This window comes from Rhinopithecus bieti, unplaced genomic scaffold (genome assembly GCF_001698545.2).
Source record: "Rhinopithecus bieti isolate Rb0 unplaced genomic scaffold, ASM169854v2 scaffold_10015, whole genome shotgun sequence".
Taxonomy (NCBI): domain Eukaryota; kingdom Metazoa; phylum Chordata; class Mammalia; order Primates; family Cercopithecidae; genus Rhinopithecus; species Rhinopithecus bieti.
The window spans coordinates 1,835,720-1,854,156 of record NW_016806417.1 but is presented as its reverse complement, the minus strand read 5'-3'; the positions used below and the strand labels follow the sequence as shown (position 1 = coordinate 1,854,156).

The 18,437-nt window shown below is 53.0% G+C and overlaps 1 protein-coding gene across 2 annotated transcripts in view; it reads left to right on the top strand.

Moving 5' to 3' along the window:
- MINDY4 (MINDY lysine 48 deubiquitinase 4) overlaps window positions 1-18,437 on the top strand; it is a 141,089-nt gene that overhangs the window by 93,244 nt on the left and 29,408 nt on the right. For both annotated transcript variants that reach the window (XM_017876438.1, XM_017876437.1), the window contains exons 10-13: window positions 2,588-2,689; window positions 4,365-4,428; window positions 5,534-5,599; window positions 11,123-11,190. In XM_017876438.1, the coding sequence (XP_017731927.1) occupies window positions 2,588-2,689; window positions 4,365-4,428; window positions 5,534-5,599; window positions 11,123-11,190 (300 nt within the window). The remainder of the gene's footprint in view (window positions 1-2,587; window positions 2,690-4,364; window positions 4,429-5,533; window positions 5,600-11,122; window positions 11,191-18,437) is intronic.

Below are 18,437 nucleotides of genomic sequence, written 5' to 3'. Positions count from 1 at the left end.
CGATCCTCCTGCCTCAGCCTCCTGAGTAGCTGAGACTGCACCTGCCACCACACCTGGCTGATTTTTTAATTTTTCCAGACAGAGTCTTGCTATGTTGCCCAGGCTGTTCTCAAACTACTGGCCTCAAGCGATCCTCCCACCCGGGGCTTCCCAAAGTGCTGGGATTATAGACATGAACCACTGCACCTGGCCAATGTTGGCTTTTAAAGTCTTATTTGTTGCTACACTGAGAAGCTTCCAACTGAGAATTACCTGCTTCAGTAAGTTAGTGTAGAAGTGTTTGCCAGGGGGTCTCCTTACTTCCAGATAGGGAGCTTTTCCAGCATAGGTACACTCCAGGCATGATTTTGTATAACATCTATCCATGTCGGGGAACACAGGTCACACCTGTGTTGTAGGAAGACACGCCCCCACCCCCACCCCATGTGTATGTGCAACGGCGACTGGACGGGGGGCGAGATGGAGCAAAAATGCTGGTGGGGCACTGGCTGTAACAGCTGAGCTAAGGGGCAGAACACCCCGGCCTGGGCCACACAGCAGCGGGAGGGTGGGCATGAGGTATTCAGGATGTGCAGTTGACAGTTCATGGCCATCATTTGTATGAGAGCAGGGCATGAAGCAGGAGCTGTGGGGGTAATGGAGTCACGTTTGTGGGTTCAGAGTCCAGTCCTTTCTTCTTTTTCTGATAAGCACTGCTTTCCAGGGTCCCCTTAGTCCTTGGTGTGGGCTCTCCTGAAACCTAGAGCAATGTTTTCTCATGGTTGTTTTCATAGTGAGCCATGACCGGGGCCAGTGCTCCCAGCAGCTGGGGCATCCGGTTCGGTGAATGCTTGGTAACTATTTCCTCCAAGGAACATGATGGGCTTCCTGAGGCCAAAGAAGTGTCAGGCAGTTGCTGTTTTATTTTCTTAAGTGCTTGAGTGCTTGTTGCTTGTCTCATTGGATTTGAAGGATTTCCAGTGTCAGAGGCTTGGTGTCACTTTCATATTAGATGTTGGAAATCCACTTTCTCCTTGTCATGGCCCACGTGGGGACTTGATGTTTTCATAAAAGACAATAGTAATAGGCACCATTGATTCAATAGTCACCACATGCCAGCCACTGGTCCATGGGCCTTACAAACATCTCATGTAAAGCCATGAGGGAGGTGCAGTGGTCATTGCCAGTTTATGGATGAGGAAACTGAGGGGCCACTGTGGTCTGTCACCTTTTAAAGTAATTGGATCACAGCAGCTTGGGTGTAGGTCACTGGCTATATATCCCAGGCACCGGGCAGTGACCACATGCTGCCCACTGTGGTGGGCTGGGTCCTGGTCTCCTGGTTTCTTTTCTCCTGCCCTGGAAAAGAGGGACAAACTTCAGTATTCTTCCTCCCCAACAGTTCCACATGGAGCTCAGGAATTATTTGGTGACTGAAGGCAGGCACCCCCTCCTCTGTTTTCCTTTGAGCCTTAGCAGGGTCTTCATCAAGTCCTTTTGTTTGTTAGGGAGAGACCAGCTAGCTTCCATATGAGTTTTTTAAAAATGTGCAGAATCCAAGAGAAGCCTAGAAGTATAGCTCGAAGGAGTCCTGGGAATGTGAAATGGAAAGAAATATGTATATTCAGCTGTTTCCCTTCCCTCTCATTCAGTTCAGGCACCAGGGACCTCTTAGTTACCTTTTTTATTATAGAGAGGTCTCTGCCATGTTTGATACAGCTGACTGCCTGTCCATTTGCTCCTAAGACTGTGTCGTGGCACTCTCTCCTCATTCCACCCCTCTGACCCTTCCTTCTCTACCTCCACTGATTCCTTAGAGTTCCACAGGGTTCCACCCTTGGCCACTGTCTCTGCTTTTCTTCATTCTGTCTCTGGGAAATCTGTGCCAGCCCCAGCTGCTCTCTTGGGCTTTCTACATGACTGACAGCCCTTATCTTAAAGATCTGAGTTGCATCTTCAAAACTCAGTAAGTCTGAAGTGCGACTCATTATCTTCTATCTCCAACTACCTCTTCCTAGCCACATTGTCCTTATTTCACTTGATGGCACCACCATGTACCCACTCAAAACACAGAGCTCATCCTTGAATCCGTCCTGTCACTCTGTGTCTAAATGTCCAGCAAGTGAGGCTGCTGTCCCCTTGGCCCTGGGAGTGAAGAGCACCACCTGTACATGCTGTTGACTCCAGGTGCTTGGAGGTGGGCATGGCCAGGGCCAGAGCAGAGTCCTGAGATGGCAGTCATTCCCGAGCACTGCTGGCTGGGCCTCTCAGTCCCTGTCAGAACTCATAGCCCTTTCTCTCACACACTTCTGGGCCCCACCAAGCCTGCAGAGCCCCCTTTGCTCCTATGGGCCCTTTCCTCTGCCTCCTCCTTCTCCAGCCCCACCCGGGGCCTCCCACTTGAAGGCACCTCCTTTGGCCCTCAGCTGCGGAGACCCCTCTTTCCTGGGCTTTGCCTTGGGGCTCCTGGGCTGCAGGTGGCCCCTCTGCAGGCAAGGGAAAGAACAGGCCGTCTGCAGAGGGGGCTGCCTGACCACCCTAAGCAGAGCTGCACCATCTCAGCCTTGTGTCCACATGGGCATAAATGCCTTCCTTTTCTTGTCCGCAGGGGCCTGCAGCCTTCAGATGCCCACCGGACCCGCTGCCTCGCCCTGGCCCTCGCAGATATTGTGTGGCGAGCAGGGGGCCGAGAGAGAGCCATTGTCGCACTGTAAGTGGTTCCAAGGTCTGTGTTGCCATGGCTCATCATCTGCTGGCAGCTGCCGGCAAGCTGGCTGTGTGTGCTCCTGTCCTTGGGTCCTTCCGGTCCCCACCCTGTGCCACATGCTGGGAGGAGCCCTGCAAGCCAGCCTGATGTGCTGGGCAGCCCCAGACTCAGGGAGAGCCCCGTCCTTCCATGCGGCCCTGTGATGCCCTCTCTGGGCTCCAGTTCTCATGTGGAAGGTGTGGTCTGTCTGCCCTGGTTTCTTCCTGAGGAGCTCTGGGGTGACCCCTCAGAGGAAGCCTCTGACCCCTGCAGCCAGCTCCTCTCTATAGTTCTCTGATCTGGAGGCCTCGGGAAACAGCCCTTCAGGTTGATCCAGTCCTGACCGCACTGTACTGCTCTTCCCAGTCCCCAAAGCACACTGCCATTTGCTTTGTCACTTGGGTCCCCATCCCATAAAGACTCAGGGAGGTGAGATGAAGCCCAGGCCCTGGACCCAGTTATTCTGACCCGCATCATCTCTTCACCACTGGCCCCATTCTACTGCATATAACCCACATGCAAGGTTTGCTGGCTCTTCAGCCTGACCCCGTCAGAGTAGAAGCATCACTGTCCCAGCTGTGAGGCTAAGCGGTAGTAAAGGTGATCGCTTTTGGGGCCAAGGACCATACTCTGGGGGCACATCGGTCACTGTAGCATATCGCTTCAGAGAAAGGACTCTTAGATCAGACTCCCAATGCTGTTGCTTATTGGCTGTGTGACGTTGGGCAATTGATGTAACCGCTCTGTTTACTCCTCTGGAAAATGGGGATGATTATAACGATTACTTACTTGGATGGCTGTGAGACCTAAATGAGTCAGTATAAAGAAATGATATATAATAAATATGATTATCAGTTTGAATCATTTTATCAATATGAATAGCTGATAAATAATAATAATAATTGTGAAATGTTTAGGACAGTGTCTGGCACATACTAAGCACCACGTGTTAGATATTGTTATTTATTTTTGTTATTACTGTCACTTGTCTTTGGTACTCACCTTCCAGTTAACTTACTAACCCTGGCCCTTAGGATCTGCAGGGCAGCCCTGAGAACAGATGGGGCAGGAATTCAGTTTCTCCCTGTTTTACAGATTAGAAAACAGAAGCCCAGAGAGGGAGGGTGGCTGGTCCAAGGCTACGCAGCCACTAAAGGAGCACGGGGCCCCAAATCCGGCTCTGATTCCCGGCCATCTTGGGCTGCACACCCCTGGGGACTGCACACCCAGGGGGTGCCTCAGAGAGGACGGAGGTGGTGTTCCTCCATCAGTGAAAACGAAGGGCAAGTCAGCATTCCGCAGTCTGGAAACACATTTGTCAGTTGTCGGTGAGAGTCAGGCTTCCTACTGCCAGGGGTTGGGTTTGGGTTTGGTTATTCCAAGCTCTCCCTTTGCAGTCTTTTTTCCATTTCTATTTTTTTTTTTTTCTTTTTCTTTTGAATCCTGCTATTGGAGTTCTCTGGGCCTAGCCTAGTGGGTGAGTTCAAAGTGGGGAAAAACGAGAAACTCTTGGCTCCATTTTCTCTCTGGAGCCACCTTCTTATTTGTCTTTATTTAATGACACATGTGGTTTTGCCCCGGCTGGAGGGCACGCCTTCTCTCCACTCGGAGGACTCATGCACCTTCCTTTCCTTTTTAGGGCTTCAAGAACACAGCAGTTCTGTCCAACAGGGAAATACAAAGCAGATGGAGTCTTAGAAACAGTATGGCTTTCTGGAAAATTATCACGCAACCTTTGGCTTTGTTTGGGGACTGTCTCCTTTCATATAAGTAAATCCTTCCTCAGCTGGGGACAGGCTGGCCTTCCCGCAACCCAGGTCCCAGGAATCCTCCTCCTGGGATTAGGGTGGGGACAGACGTGGGGTGGCTTTGGGGATGGGCTCCTGCTAGAGCTGGCTTTACGGTCAAAAGGCTGACTGGCTCCCTGTCCCCTTGAGGGTGTGCAGGTCTGTATGGTGAGGTCTGTACGGAATGCCTTTTGGTTAAGCCCTGGGCTTCTCTGTGTCCCTGTTCCTCTTTCTTTAGCATCTGCTCCCGGATTGTTGTGGGAGGGGGTGGGGCAGGGGTGGTAAGGAGAGGGAGAGAAAGTTAGAACGTGGGGAGGAACTTTAATAGCTTGGAACACCAGCCATAAAGCCAGATCTAAGTCATACACAATCAGGGACATAATGGGAGACGTATATTTTTGTATTTTGTAAAATATAAAACAGTGAAGTTTTTCAGCTACTTCTTGCCAACTTCTTCACTGAGAATTTTTGTGTTAATAAATTAGTTTCATTTGACCTCGGTTTGGGCACGTGTTGCCCTGTGACCCTAACTGAGGGTCTTGCATTGTTGAATATTTTCTCTTGAAGTGTTTTTTCCTGGCCTGCCTGAGAAAGCAAAGGAGACTCTTAAGGGCTGCTTCCCGCTGAACTCAGGATGGCCGGTTCACTTCCACCTGGCCTGGCTATTGTGATTTGGATATCGACCTCCGCACCAGCCTCCTCTCTGGTATCAGTGACTCGCCCATGGGGTGCAGTCCTCCCCTGTTGGGGCCACACAGGAGGCTGGAATTCTGGAGTCTGAGGTCCAGGGCTGCCACAGGGCTGCCTGAGTCCCAGCGACTCCAGCAGTGCCAGGCAGCCTTTCAGTCACGCAGACGTATGGCCGTGCCTCTCAGCCCCGACTTGGGGACGCTGCTCTCTGATGCAGGGACATTCCCAAGTGGGGTTTTGTAGCTACTGAAGCCGGGGAACAGAAGCTAATCCAGGATGGGGCACTGCACCGGGCTTGGGCCACTCATCCTGCATGTTTGTGTCTTCTCAGCTCACGCTCCACAGTTTGGCCTGCTATGAGGACTTGGTGACTTTTCTTCAACAAAACATTCGTCAGGTATGAAGCGTGCCTTACTCCTGTGGGATGTGCAGCACTGAGCCTTCTGATTTCACTGTGGGAACAGTGCTGTGAACTGGAGTTCTTCTCCCTGTCATCCCCCGCCGGGATGGCGAGGAAGCTGGGAAGGAGTGATGCTGGCCCCTGGTTGGGGGCTGAGGAGAATGGACTTGGGGTGAGGGATCCAGCTCCTGCCATTGCATCCTCAAGGGCTGGTCCTGGAGGCACGGCACAGGGAGCAGCCACAGCCAGGGCTACTGACAGCAGAGCTGGATAGGTGGGGTCAGGACACAGGAAGCAGCTGTTAGATGGAGGTCAGCACAGCTTTCTCTCTGTCCGAGTGGAAGCAGCCACCACTGGAATACAGGAGCTCTTTGTCAGTGAAGTGGGTCCTGGGACCAGCTGGCGAGGTGACCAGAAAGCGGCTTCCTGGGTGGGTTGGAGGGCTTAGCAGTGTGATACACACTTTGATTAGTGTCCCTGGGGTGGCAGGGCTGCTCTAGGTGAGGGCTCTGGAGCACCCGCCTCTTGCCAGAGAAGAGCTGTACATTCACTCCTGGCCATGAGCTGGGCAGGATGTGGCCAGGGCCAGACAGCAGCAGATCTCAGGGCTCTGGGAAGTCACGGCAGCAGAGCTGTGGCATCACAGGCTCTGTAGGGAGGGGCCACACACTCCGGGGGTAAAGAATGCGGTCTCTGGAGCTGGTTGGCCTGGCTTTTAATCTAGATTCACCCTTCAGTAACTACCTGACCTTAGGCAGCTTACTGAATCCTCCTGTACCTCACTTTCCTCATTTGTAAAATGTGGGTCAGAAGAACAGTGCCTGCCTCAGAGCATCATGCAGAGAGCCTAGGGCAGCTGGGCTGTGCTTGTTCTCAGTAGTTGTTAGCTTCTGTTGTTGACATTAGGATTGCCATTGTAATGATGCTCTAAGGGCAGCCTTGAGATGGGTTCCTTGTAGACATGTATAAATGAGAGGGACGCATTTCAGAAGGCGGGTGTGGCCTGAGCTAAGGCCAGCAGACCTGCCACCTCTGAGACCCCCACTACGAGGCCTCACAATTCTGACGTCTGAGTGTCAGGATCGAAGCAGAGGAAGAACACAGACCTTTCTCTCCTGGTGTGCTGGCTGGTCCCTGAGCCTTCCCTTGCCTTCCCTTTGGCCTTCTGGATGTGGGATCCATTCTTTTCGGCCCCACAGAAGGCACTGGAGGGTTTGGTGGTAAGCCAGAGAGTGGGAGGACTTGCTGGAAATGGGACCAGGACTAAAGCTCTTGCTGTCAGACTGCCTTCCGCAGAACTTTCCCAAGGACCCTGAAGGCCTGGGCACAGCCCTGGGAAATGACCAGGCCCTGGCAGTACCAGATGTCCCTTGGGTAGGCAATGGGACCTGCCTTAAGAACAAGAGGAGGCAGGTGAGGTCGCCAGAGGGTCAGTCCACCTGAAGTGCTTTCACCCCTCAGCCCGGGCAGAGGCCTCAGGGCCTGTCCCAAAAGCGGGGATTAGGATGGCTGCCTTTCTACATGGGTTGCTCTGTCCAGGCGCATGGGAGGAGGAGTGCTGGCTGAGGCATCGGGAGCCCCGTCTGTCCTTTGCTACCTGTCCCCAACTCTGGTTTTTCACTGGAGTCACTCAGCAGGCCATCTGCTGATGTGGTGCATTCACCACCTGGCCTGGTCAGAGGAGGCCTGGAGCAGGGGCCTGGGGGCCTCCTCTGGCTTATTCTGTAGTCACATGTGGCCTTGGGAAAGTCACTGGCTCTCAGTTTCCCCATCTGGAAAATGGAAGATGGAGCAGTTATCGGGTAGCTTCCAGCTCTTCATCATCTACGTGTGGTCCTCAAAGAAGAAGCTTAAACACGTGGAGAAGGGTGTCTTCCAAATGCAGTACTAGGCAGTCTGAAGGAGCAGAAAGGAGACCTACTATTGTTCCAGAGTGTTGTGAGAGTGCAGCAGTCACAGGAGAGATGAGCAGAGTCTGATGGCATCCGTGTCCGTGTGTGGGATCTGGCCAGGGTGGCCAGGAATGGGATCGCCTAGTCACACTCTTAGCTGAAGCAGAGCGTGGAGCCACCAGGGCCAGGAAAAGGAAGTGACTGGTGAGGCTTCAGGGGCTAAGGTGGAGCCTGAGGGTGATTGCTCAAATGCCCACAGATCCTGAGGCTTGTAGCTGCCCACTGATGGACTGGGGTGGCCCCTCAGCACCAGGACCTCTGCATCCTTGTCCATGAGACGGAGCCTCCCCCTCAGCCTGTACCCCAGGACTTTGATGAAGCCTAACCAAGACAGGGACTGTGGAAGGGGTTCAGAGAGTGGGATTTGTTCCAGGGCGAGGGAGTCTCCTTGCAGCGATGCCTCTGGACTCAAGACAATTGCCTCCTCGCCTGGCTTTGGTCCTTGGTACAGGCAGTCCATATTCGGCCCTCCTCACTCTGGAAGGCAGCTCTCCCCCTGCAGTTTAATTCATGTTTTTGCTGGAAGCAGTTGAGCTGCCTCAGCACTGCCCTCACCAAATTCATTTTCCATGGCCTGGGCCTAAGAGGGGTTCCTCGTGCCAGGCCTGGAAATGTACACCAAGCCATCTTTGCCCAAAATAAATTGCCTCCTTGCTGTGTTTTCATTACTGCTCACTCTCTGGGCAAGGTGTCTGGCAGGCTCCTGGCCAGCTGGAGGATGCCCCCACCTCTGCCTCCCCTTGGAGTTCCTTGGTAGACTCAAGTCTCTATGGAGTGCAGAGCAGCACTGGAAGAATGGCCTCTTCTTCCCAAGTGGCACCACTTTCTAGACCCTGATGGCAGTTTTCAGGCCAGTTGCCTTGCCTGACCTCGCCTTTCAATGCAGGCATGTTGCCCTGTGGCCTCCCATGTCTTGGCAGCTTCAATTTGATGAGATAATTGTAATAAAAGTTTTAAAAAACAAAATGGAATATGGGTGCCATTTAGTTGTATTCCAGCAAGAGCAAGAAGCCTCAAGCAGGGTTCTTCCCCACCCACTGCAGAGAGGCATGTCAGGGCTTGGGGGTCTCCTTGAGGGTGTTCCTAGGACTGAGGGAAATGCTGGCATAAATGTAATAATAGTTCCCCAAATTTACATAGAGAGTTGGGGCTTACAGTGGGCTTCTGTGTCCGTTTCTTCATTGCCGGTATGTAGGCATTACAGGCATGGCGGAAGGGGAAACAGACCACAGACCAAGAAAGTACTGCTGCTGCCCCAGGACAGCATATATGTCCATGGCAGAAGTAGGCAAGAATTCCAGAAGGGGAAACTGAGACCAAGAACACTTTGTGATTCGTCCAAGGGGAGATGGAAATTTGTGGCAGATTAGGTAGGCTTTCTATGGAAAGGGACACCGAGACCAAGAGCTTCATGACTTCCCTAGGCAGCATGCAGAGCTGGGACAAGGGGCTGGTGGCCCAAGTCGTCCTGGGCCTGTGTCCACCCATGCAGGGGGAGACATCAGCATTACTCTTTGCCATTTTCAGAGCACTTCCGCAGACATTGTCTCGTAGAATGTGCACCAGAAGCCAAGGAAATAGGCCAGGTGGGTCTTCATTATTCTTGTTTTGCAAAGAGGAAACAGGGCAGCAGAAATGAAGTGGCTAGCCTGAGATCACAGAGTGAAGATGAGGTTGATTGAAGATGGTTGTTGATTCATTCATTCCATTCCTATTTCCAAAAAAAGATTGGAAGTTGCTTTTTAAAAGAAAATGATGTCTTCAGGGCTCTGCTGTGCCCCTGCATAGTCAACTTGCCCTCTCTTGCCTGTGGACCTTTGCATGTGCTTCTCCTTTTGGAGCAACGTTCACTTTTCTGATTCCTTCCCTTCCCTTAGGTTTCTGTTTGGACATCGCTTTCTCCAAAAACCCTTCGTTGATACTCCCTCCCCAAACTTGAAGTCTGTGTTGAAGGCCCTTCCTTTGTGTTTCTGAAGGAGCCTGCATTTCTGTCATGGCAGAACCCCTTCTTCCAGCCTTTTCAAGTTGCTTATTGTTTTTTCTTCCCTAAGTTACTTCCCCAGGAGGAGAGATCCATATCCACCTTGTTCACAACTACAGCCTTAGCTGGGAGCATCCTCTCGGCACAGAAATTTCACCAATAATTTTTTTTTAAATGACTGATTGATCAAGTGAATTCATGGGTGGAAACAAAGAGTATATTTTGAGGAAAAGGTAATTTTATCAGAAGCTTGAGCTGCAGTAGTTACTATAGTAGAGCACCATATTTGTCTCTGAGCTTCCTGGCAGCCAAGGCAAAAACATAAACATGATAAGTTTTATAATTTTCATTGTCTGTTCCAGGAGAAACAAGTTGGGATTTTTTTTTTTTTTCTAATTTTATGTCCAAAATGTGATTACACATAAAGAACACTGACTATTATAACAGGCAGTGTCTTCAGTCACAGTTCATGGTTTCCAAAGTGGGATGGGTGAGGCCTTCACACTGACTTGCAGTTGGGGATGGCGTTTCTCCAGGGAGCAGAAGTGACATGGCCCATCCCAGCAGGCTGTGGCCCACTGGGCTCACTGGACAGATGGGCAGGGCAGAGCCAGCTTCGTTCTAACAGCTAACACAGATGCCAGGCCCTGTTTGAGGTACTTTATAAGGATTAGCTCATGTAATTTTCACAACTTGATGAGGGTAGGTGTTGTGATTATTACCCTCTTTTTACAGATGAGAAGACTGAGGATAGAGGAGTCCAGGAATGTTTCCATGGTCACATAGCAAGAAGTGGCAGAGTGAGGATTTAAATTAGACAGGCCCCAGGACACCAGCTCCAAACCAAAATTGGGAGGAGGACTCACTTTGGATGCAAAATCTAAGGGGTGCCAAAAAACTCAGAAGTTAGCAAAACCTATCGTTTTTAAAAATCAAAGTTAATCAGAAAAATCCACAATGAACAAAATACCAAAATGTTGATATTTTAAAATATAATATAAACATTTAAGATATGCATCTACATGGCTGCCTCCTCCGCCTCACCGGATCCTGACTCTGCTCCAAACCTGCTCTCTGCTGCTCTCAGCACAGCACAGTTCTTCTGAGTAAGGGATCTGGAATTAGAGGTCCCTGGAGTCCCAGTGTGCTGCTGACAGGCTATGTGGCCTCAAGCTGGTCACTCAGTTTCTGAGCCTCAGTTCCACATATGCTAGAGGGCAGTAATCATAGTACTGTCCCCTAGGCCTGTCAGAGTGTTCGGGGTGATAATGCCCATTAGACGCTTGCATCATAATGGAGCTGGCCATGACTGTTGCTGTCTTATGAGTTTCGAGGACTCTGAGGTCACTGATGCTCTCTGTGGTGGTCCCTGCATCACCCTCGCTCTGCTGTCATTGTCATTCAGGCTGTTCCAATGCCCCATCCTTTAGGAGGTCAGCCTTCAGGCCACCCAGCAACCCCAGGGCTGGGTTGGAGGCAGCTGGCTCAGGGCAGGCTGCTCCCTGGGGTGTGGCTCCCACAGAGGTGTGGGGCTGGGAAGAGGGAGGTGCAAATGGGATGGAGCTCATTTTTCTCTCCCCCTCCCAGTTTGAAGTGGGCCCCTATGGCTGCATCCTGCTCACCCTGTCTGCCATCCTGTCCAGGTCCACGGAGCTGTGAGTATCTTTCTCCCTCAACTTCCTGGGGCTGGGCTGATCTGTCTTGTTCACTGCTGCCTCCCTAGAGCCCAGGATGGTGCTTGGCCCATGTTGAGGGCTCCATAAATGTTGTGGAAAGGATGAATGAAGCAGTGCAGTAGGGGAAGGAGTAGGGGAAGGTCTGCTGGTGGAGGAGAGAAAGTAGTCACATTCTACATGTACACGTGTCCAGGGCTACCATGTGTGTGGTGGACAACCTGAAAGACACGCCACCGGCCCTCAAGGAGCTTGCCTGGGACGGCAGTGTGTATGCACTTGAGCACTCAGGGGGATGCCCCTGGCACTTGTGCAGGGGATGGACAATTGAGGCTGAAACCCGGGAGATGGCCGAGGGCCCTCAAGAGCTCAGGACAGGGAGGCCTCGCTGTAGACCAAGGCAGCCCTGTAGCTGCGAGGACAAGACTGGCATCCTCGGTGGTGAGTGGGCGGTGGCTAGTAGGCCCTGGAGGCAGGGAGAGGTGGCAGGGTGGCTTATCCTAATCTCCCCTGCCTGACCCCTGTTGGCAGGGTCTGTAGGATGAGTCTGTATCAGATGAAACATACCCCCCCTGCCTGCCCCCAGCTGGAATTTCCCCATGAAACTCATTTGCTAGGAGCTCTTTAGGCCTCTTTGTATTTGTCACCTGGGCATGTCACCAGGAAATGTAGCAGATTAATAGCGCGTGAATGGTTGTGGAAAGTATAATCGATTGCCCCATTCTCTTTCAAGCAGAGGACAGAACCCTGGAGGCCTGGAGTCCTGGGAGAGTGAATCTTACTTTGAGGGGTGCATGGTGGGGAGGACTTGGGAACAGCTCTCAGCAGGTGGGCCCTGGGAAGTGGGGAGGCAGGGTGAGTAGCCTTGTGGTGCCCAGGGGCGGGAGGTCGCAGCAGCAGACACTTCTTTCCTGGCCTGGTTGGGTCTGGTCGGCGCCCTCCCTGTTTCCAGGGGCCTCTGCTGTGGATTCCGGGGAGGACAGTGGGGGCTCTGTGACCTCGTGCGCCAGGCTGCCTGCTGCTTGCTGCTTCTGACCTTATTAAATGCGTGTGAGTGCACAGCGCTTTCCAACTTCTAATCCTGCCATAATGATATGATTCATTCCTGGCGTGGACTCACGTGCATGGAGACCATAAGCTGCACCACCTTCTCCCCAGGACTGGGTTTGCTCCTGGTTTGCCTCATTCTTGGGCTGACGGGTTGGGTGGGAGTCTCCAGGTCTCCTTGAGGGGAAACTGCACTCTCAGGAAGGCCAGGCTCAATGATGCCAGTCTCAGCGCCCCCATCCGTGTGGGGGCCCTCTGGCTCTGGGAGTCTAGGGCTCTGTGCTCGAGTGTGTCTGTTCTGGTGGTCACCGGGGCAGCCTGGGAGTGGGTGCCTTGTTACCTGCATGCTCCTGCATGTAGCCCTGTCCCTCTGAAAGGGGCTTCAGGGTTCCATGCCCAGACCAGTCTTCATGTTGTGCAGAGCTGGGGGACTAGGGCTGCTTCTTCCCCCTCCCTACCCTTTCCAGTCAAGCTGGGCACCTGTGGGGAGTCAGTGTGGGGAAGGCTGCCCTGCTGGACCTGCACAGCCTCATGCTTGTGGGCCTGAAGTCACACCCCTGCCAACACGCATACACAAACACAAATATGAATACACACAGATACACAGATGTGCATACATGGCCACACACACAGACACACAAAAACTCACAAAGACATGGACACACACACAGACACATAGTCCAGCTGTTCTTCCAGGACATCTGTGGCCCTTCCCTGGGTCCTGCAGGCAGATGGTCAAGGCCCCTGGGGCAGTATGGGCCTTGTCTCCCAGAGGACCCAAATAGAGTCCTGCTGTGGTATTGGAGCCAGGCAGGCAGGCAGGCATGCCTTGGGCTTCGTCTTACCTGTGGCCTCCCCTTCCCCTCTCCTAAGATGACAGTGTGTAGGCAGGTCTCATTGCCAGTGGTAAGGATAGTGTCTGTGAGGCTTCCCGTGCGCCAGGCCCTTTGCCTTAACATTTTGCATACAAACACATCGAGTCCACAGCAGCTGTGTTAGGTGGGCACCGCTGTGAGTGCTCTCACCATCCCTGTTTTTCAGAGGAGGAAACAAGGCTGAGGGAGGTGAGTAGGCTTCGAGATTATACAGCAAGTAAAACTGGTGGCCCTGGGCCCCACCCAGGCCATCTGGCCCCAGAGCTGGCTCTTTGGGTTTGCTGTTTGTAAACCTGAACTTTGGAAAAAGTTGGTTGGTTTTAGGCCTGACTCTCTACTCCTCTGAATAGAGCTGGAGTCTCTTCCTCTAAAGTGGGAGTGAGAATTCCTGCCTTACAAGATGTAGCTGTGCTTAGCACAGCTCCTGGTGGGTACAAGCCAGGAATAATGGCCACGGCTGGTCCAACCCTATCCCAGGAGCTCAGATGCCTCTGTGTGCCTTCTTGTCTTTTCTTGCCTGCAGCCTTGGCTTGGGGCCCTGTGGGGGAGGCCATGCTGCCATCTCCATAGGCACAGCCACAGGGATGTCCAGCAATTCCCGACGGGGCTTCTGCAGTGACACTCACCCTTGGCAGGCACGTCCAGAGCAACCGAGAGCTCCCTGTGCTGAGTGCCACTGGAGGGGTGAGGAGGGGCCGTGGGACCACGCCCCGCCCAGGGTCGTGCAGTGCAGAGGTGTATTTGAGAAGACACCCAACTCTCTCTGATTTGTTCAAGTTCAAGATAACTTTAGTTAAGCTTTTAGTTAAACTGAGGGCTTCGAGTGAGGATCAGGGCAGGCTTTGGGCAGCCTGTGCCGCCTGGGGGCTCCTCCAGATCAGTGTTCCCTCCTGACTGCTGCATGCTTCCCCCCGAGGGGTTGCAGATGTGGGCATCTGAGTGGAGCTAACCCTTCCACCCTACCTGGGGCCCAGGGGAGACTCCTGAAGAGGAAAGACAGGAATGCCAGCAAGGATGGGAATAGCCTGGGCAGTCATGGTGCTGCCCAGATCCCATGAGACAGCCACACTGAAATTATTTCAGATAATGTGCTAGCATTTCTGCATGTGGGAGTGTGCCCGTGAATAAGCCATTCTATGGCCTTCCAGAGGGTAGTCCCCAGAACAGCCTGCTCCTCTCACGTGCCAGTCACACTGCACTCCAGCGGCACTCCCTGCATCCCAGCACCTCCAGCCTTGGCTCTCTGAGGGATACCAGGCTCTGCTGAAGGGTTGCAGTGATTTGTAGGGCAATGATAACTGTTCTGGGACTGGAATCCTACCTCTGCCTGCTGCCTCCGGGGCTAGCAGCCGGCAAAGGCCTTTCTCTACAGACATTTGGACACTTGGGTACAAATGTCGTCCACCTCAGGCACCATTAGGTTTGTCCCGGGAAGCCCAGTGGGGTGGCAAGTCACAGGAAGGCACTCACTTCTTGGCCACAATGTAGCACCAGGATACCTAGGTCCTCAGCGCAGCTCAGTCACCGACAACCATGTGACTGACCCAGCCTGTGCCTTGGGTTCTTTATCTAACAGGAGGGGTTGGGCTGGTGCTTTTTAAACTACGTTTGTAATGAAAACAAAATCTGATTTTTTTTTACCCAAATAAGCTTTATCCTCAAGCTCACTGTGTGAAGCAGATGCAGCAGAATGACTTTGATTAGAGCAGCAGAGGTAGGAGGGAGAGGCCCCTGCTGCCCCTCCCCAGCCTCCCAATCCAGTACCAACCCCTGCTGTCCAGCCATGGCCCCTGAGATCCCCCTTTGGAGAAACCCCAGCTCTGCATACATAGCTTAAAAACCTCAGGACCGGATGATCGCCGAGGGCCTTCCTGCTCTGAGGTTCAGATTCAGCTTTGCCAAAGAATCCTCTGATGCCATTTCAGGGCAATCTGTTACCACTTTGGGCAGTTGAAAACATGTCCTGATAGCAAAAAGAGACAGCTGAGTCTCCAGGACCAATTGTAGTTCAGCTCAAGAGAAGCAGAGTTTGTAAAGAACCAGCTAGTTCTTTACAAATACAGCGTGTGTATGTGTACATTTGTGGTGGTGTGATAGTGTGTGTGTGTGGATGGGAGAGACTGGTGACGCTGTATGGCCAGGTGTGAGATGATGTGGGTGTTGGTGGTTGTGTTTGAGATTGTGTGAAGGGTGACTTGATTGTGTACACGTGCATGTGATTGTGATGTGTGATGGAGAGGGCATGGTGGTCCCTCCCTCCTGGTGAGGGTTCTCTGACTCATGCCTGGGCACTGGAGGCTTCTCTTTTTTGGCCCTTGCACCAAAGTCAGTGCCTCCTGTCTGTTGGCCATCGCTAACCGAGACCGGAGCCAGGGTGAGGACACCATGGGCAGATGTAAACCTAGCTGAGCGCTGCCGACCACTGCCTGCCTGGCCACTTCATTGTCAGAGGCCTCAAGAACAGTCGAGAAACAGACCTTTGAGGCTGGTTTATCCCAGGCTGTGTGCAAAGCCTTGTGAAGGTTTTTTTCCCACTTGATTTCAAGCTGTTTATTTTCTTTTCTAAGATCTCGAATTACTTATGGTAAATCTCATGCAGGATTTCATGCTCACCGAGCTTTGCTGCTTTTCAAACCGCATGGCTAGAACTTTCCCCAGAGAGCTCTCGCAAGCCCCAAGGATGCTCAGGGTCCTGGGGTCAGGGCCAGCTCTGAAGCAGACCTGGGCAGCACTGAGCACGGGCTGCTCCAGTGCCTCGGTGGAGCACAGGCCTGGCCAGGTCATTGAGGCCTTGAGAAGATCCAGTGGGGGTGAAAACCTTTTCATGCAGTAGATTCTTGGCCTTCATGACAGTAGCAACTTCAAAGGCAGTCTTGAAAGTCCGGAAGATGTGGTAGCTTGTCATTTGCTGAAACAGTTTTCGAACAGCACAAGCTAGGTGCTGAGGGTGAGGGATGACACTGGGCAGGACCCACACTATGTCTCTCTGTGACTCTTCGTAACTCTCCTCAAGAGATTAAAGGCAATGGCAGCAACAAAATAGTTTATTCCTTTGTGCAAATAGTCCTGAAACAAAAGCCAACTGTGAGTGTTGGCTGGAAAGACAGTGACAGAAGCTCAATTCCCAGCCAGTGTAAGCAGAAACAGCCACTGACTGATTCCTATCAGAAGCCCAGGCTTTAAGAGCGGCTGGATCCAGGAACCCAGACATTTGTCTTTGGGAGTTGGTGTCTGTTCTTTGGTCTCTTCACTTTTGGCTCCTCTGGCCCAGCTGTATTCTCAGGGAGGTCCTCCTGCACGGTGGGCTCGAGGGAGCCCTTCTCCAGCAGTTCCTCAGCCTGCTGGGTGCTGGGTGCCATTCCTGGTGTGATTGCCGTGGCCAGGCCTGGGCTGCACCATCACAGGCGTATGGACATGGGGTATCCCCAAAAGGCAGTCACCGCCCAGAGAAGGCCGCCACATCCGCTAGTAAAAGGATAGGGCAGAGTCAGGAAACAAGTGTCTGAGAACAGGAGAGCAGATGTGGGTTTGTTTAGGGTGGGCTGGGCCTTCATGGAGGCCCCCAGGCTCCTCTCAGTAATGGAGAAAAGAGATCACCAAGCTTTCTGTTCCAGCAAGTGTGGGCAGTGCTCACCCCGTCAGAGACCCTCTAGGGGGAATCACAGGGGTGGGTGGTTCGTGGGATGAGATGTGAACAGGGGCTGTTCCCCTTGAGAATCATAGGTTCTTGGAGGTTCAGATGTGCTGTTCTGAATGGGAGGGGTCCACGGGATGCTCGTCAGCTTACCTGGGACTCTGCTGAGCCTCTGCCAGCCCAGAATAATGAGGTGTGAACAGAGCCACCCAGACCAGGAGCCTGACCACGGGGCTTCCATCTCTGCACAGACACCTCAGCTTTGTGGCTCACTTGCCCTCTCTCACCTGAGTCTTCCCCCAGGTCACATGTGAGGCAGGGTGGGATGGGTAAGTGTCCTTCCTACCCAGCGTGCTAAGACGTTTTGAAGCTTAGCTGGGAAACAGGAGAGGAACTTCCTCAATAAACTCCAGCCCAACTTTAACACTGATTCAGATTGGGGCAGAGGCGTCACTAATGAAGATTTTCAGCAATGTCTCAAGAGACCAAGGTGACCATGGAAGGTGGACCCACGGGGGCATGGATGCCAGTGTCATGGAAATAGTGGGCCCGCCACTGAGACTGCACTTCCTTCCACTGACTTTGTCTCTCTCCCTGGTCCCATCCCTGGGAGCCACCTGCTCCTCTCTCCCCAGGCCCCTTTACAGAGAGCCAAATTCTATCCTGTAGATCTCTGCTTCGCTTCCTCTGGAGACCCTGTGCAGACCCCTGACCCTGTGGAAGACTGAATCTGGAGGCTTAGCCTCATCGGGAGCTGGAGGTGGAGGAGAGAGGGAAAGGGCCCTTGCTGCCATCCTGGGCCTTTGTGGTCTTGTGGCAACCCAAGGGATGGGCCCACAGGCTGGAACCCTTATCTCATTTACAGGTGTGGGAACTTTGAGAAGTAAAGGGTCAGTTAATGGCACAGCTGGCAGCATCACCTGAGGCTCCTGGCTCTCAGTCTAAGACCCTGTGCCTGCATCGTCTTCCCTGGACTGTGGGAGGGGGTAACAGGAGCTGCTCAGCTTAGAAAGACTTAGACTTAGAAAGAGAGGTGGCAAATGAGGCCCTAGATAGGCCCATACCAGCTGGGTGCTTGACTACCTGCTTCCCTCTCCCAGTGCAGCTGGCCTGGGCTGGGCTAAAGCAAGCCAGCTGTGCCTGGGCCAGACCCCTAGGCTGCTGAGATGGCAAGTCACAGCCACTGACCTGTGAGGACAGTCATTCTGCCATGGACACCAAGCCTGAGAGCTGGGTGGGAGGGGCCCACCTGGCACAGCTGAGAATGGGGGCCACACCCATGCCGCTGAAGAGCTGGGAGGTCTCCTGACCCTTGGTCCTATGTGCATCTCCTGCCCCTGCCCACTCACCCAGGGACCTTACCTATGTGTTCATGAAGGGCCAGGTGTGCAGAGAAAGAGGACAGGCCTCGAAGGAGGGAGAGGTAATTAACCTTCTGGAAGGGTCTCCTGTGCCAGACCAGCCTCAACTGTGTGGGTGGGGTGCTCACTTCCACCTGCCTCTTCCAGCTCCTGGAAGCTCTTCCACCAGGGCCTTTCTCACATGCAGTGTCACCTGGGGTAGTTGTGGGTAGCCTTGTGTCATTTAGGGGCACAGTTGCTGTGCACCTGCGGGGTCTGGAGCCCAGTTCTGGCCCTCAAAGTCCTTGCCACCTGGAGAGGCAAGACAGGCGA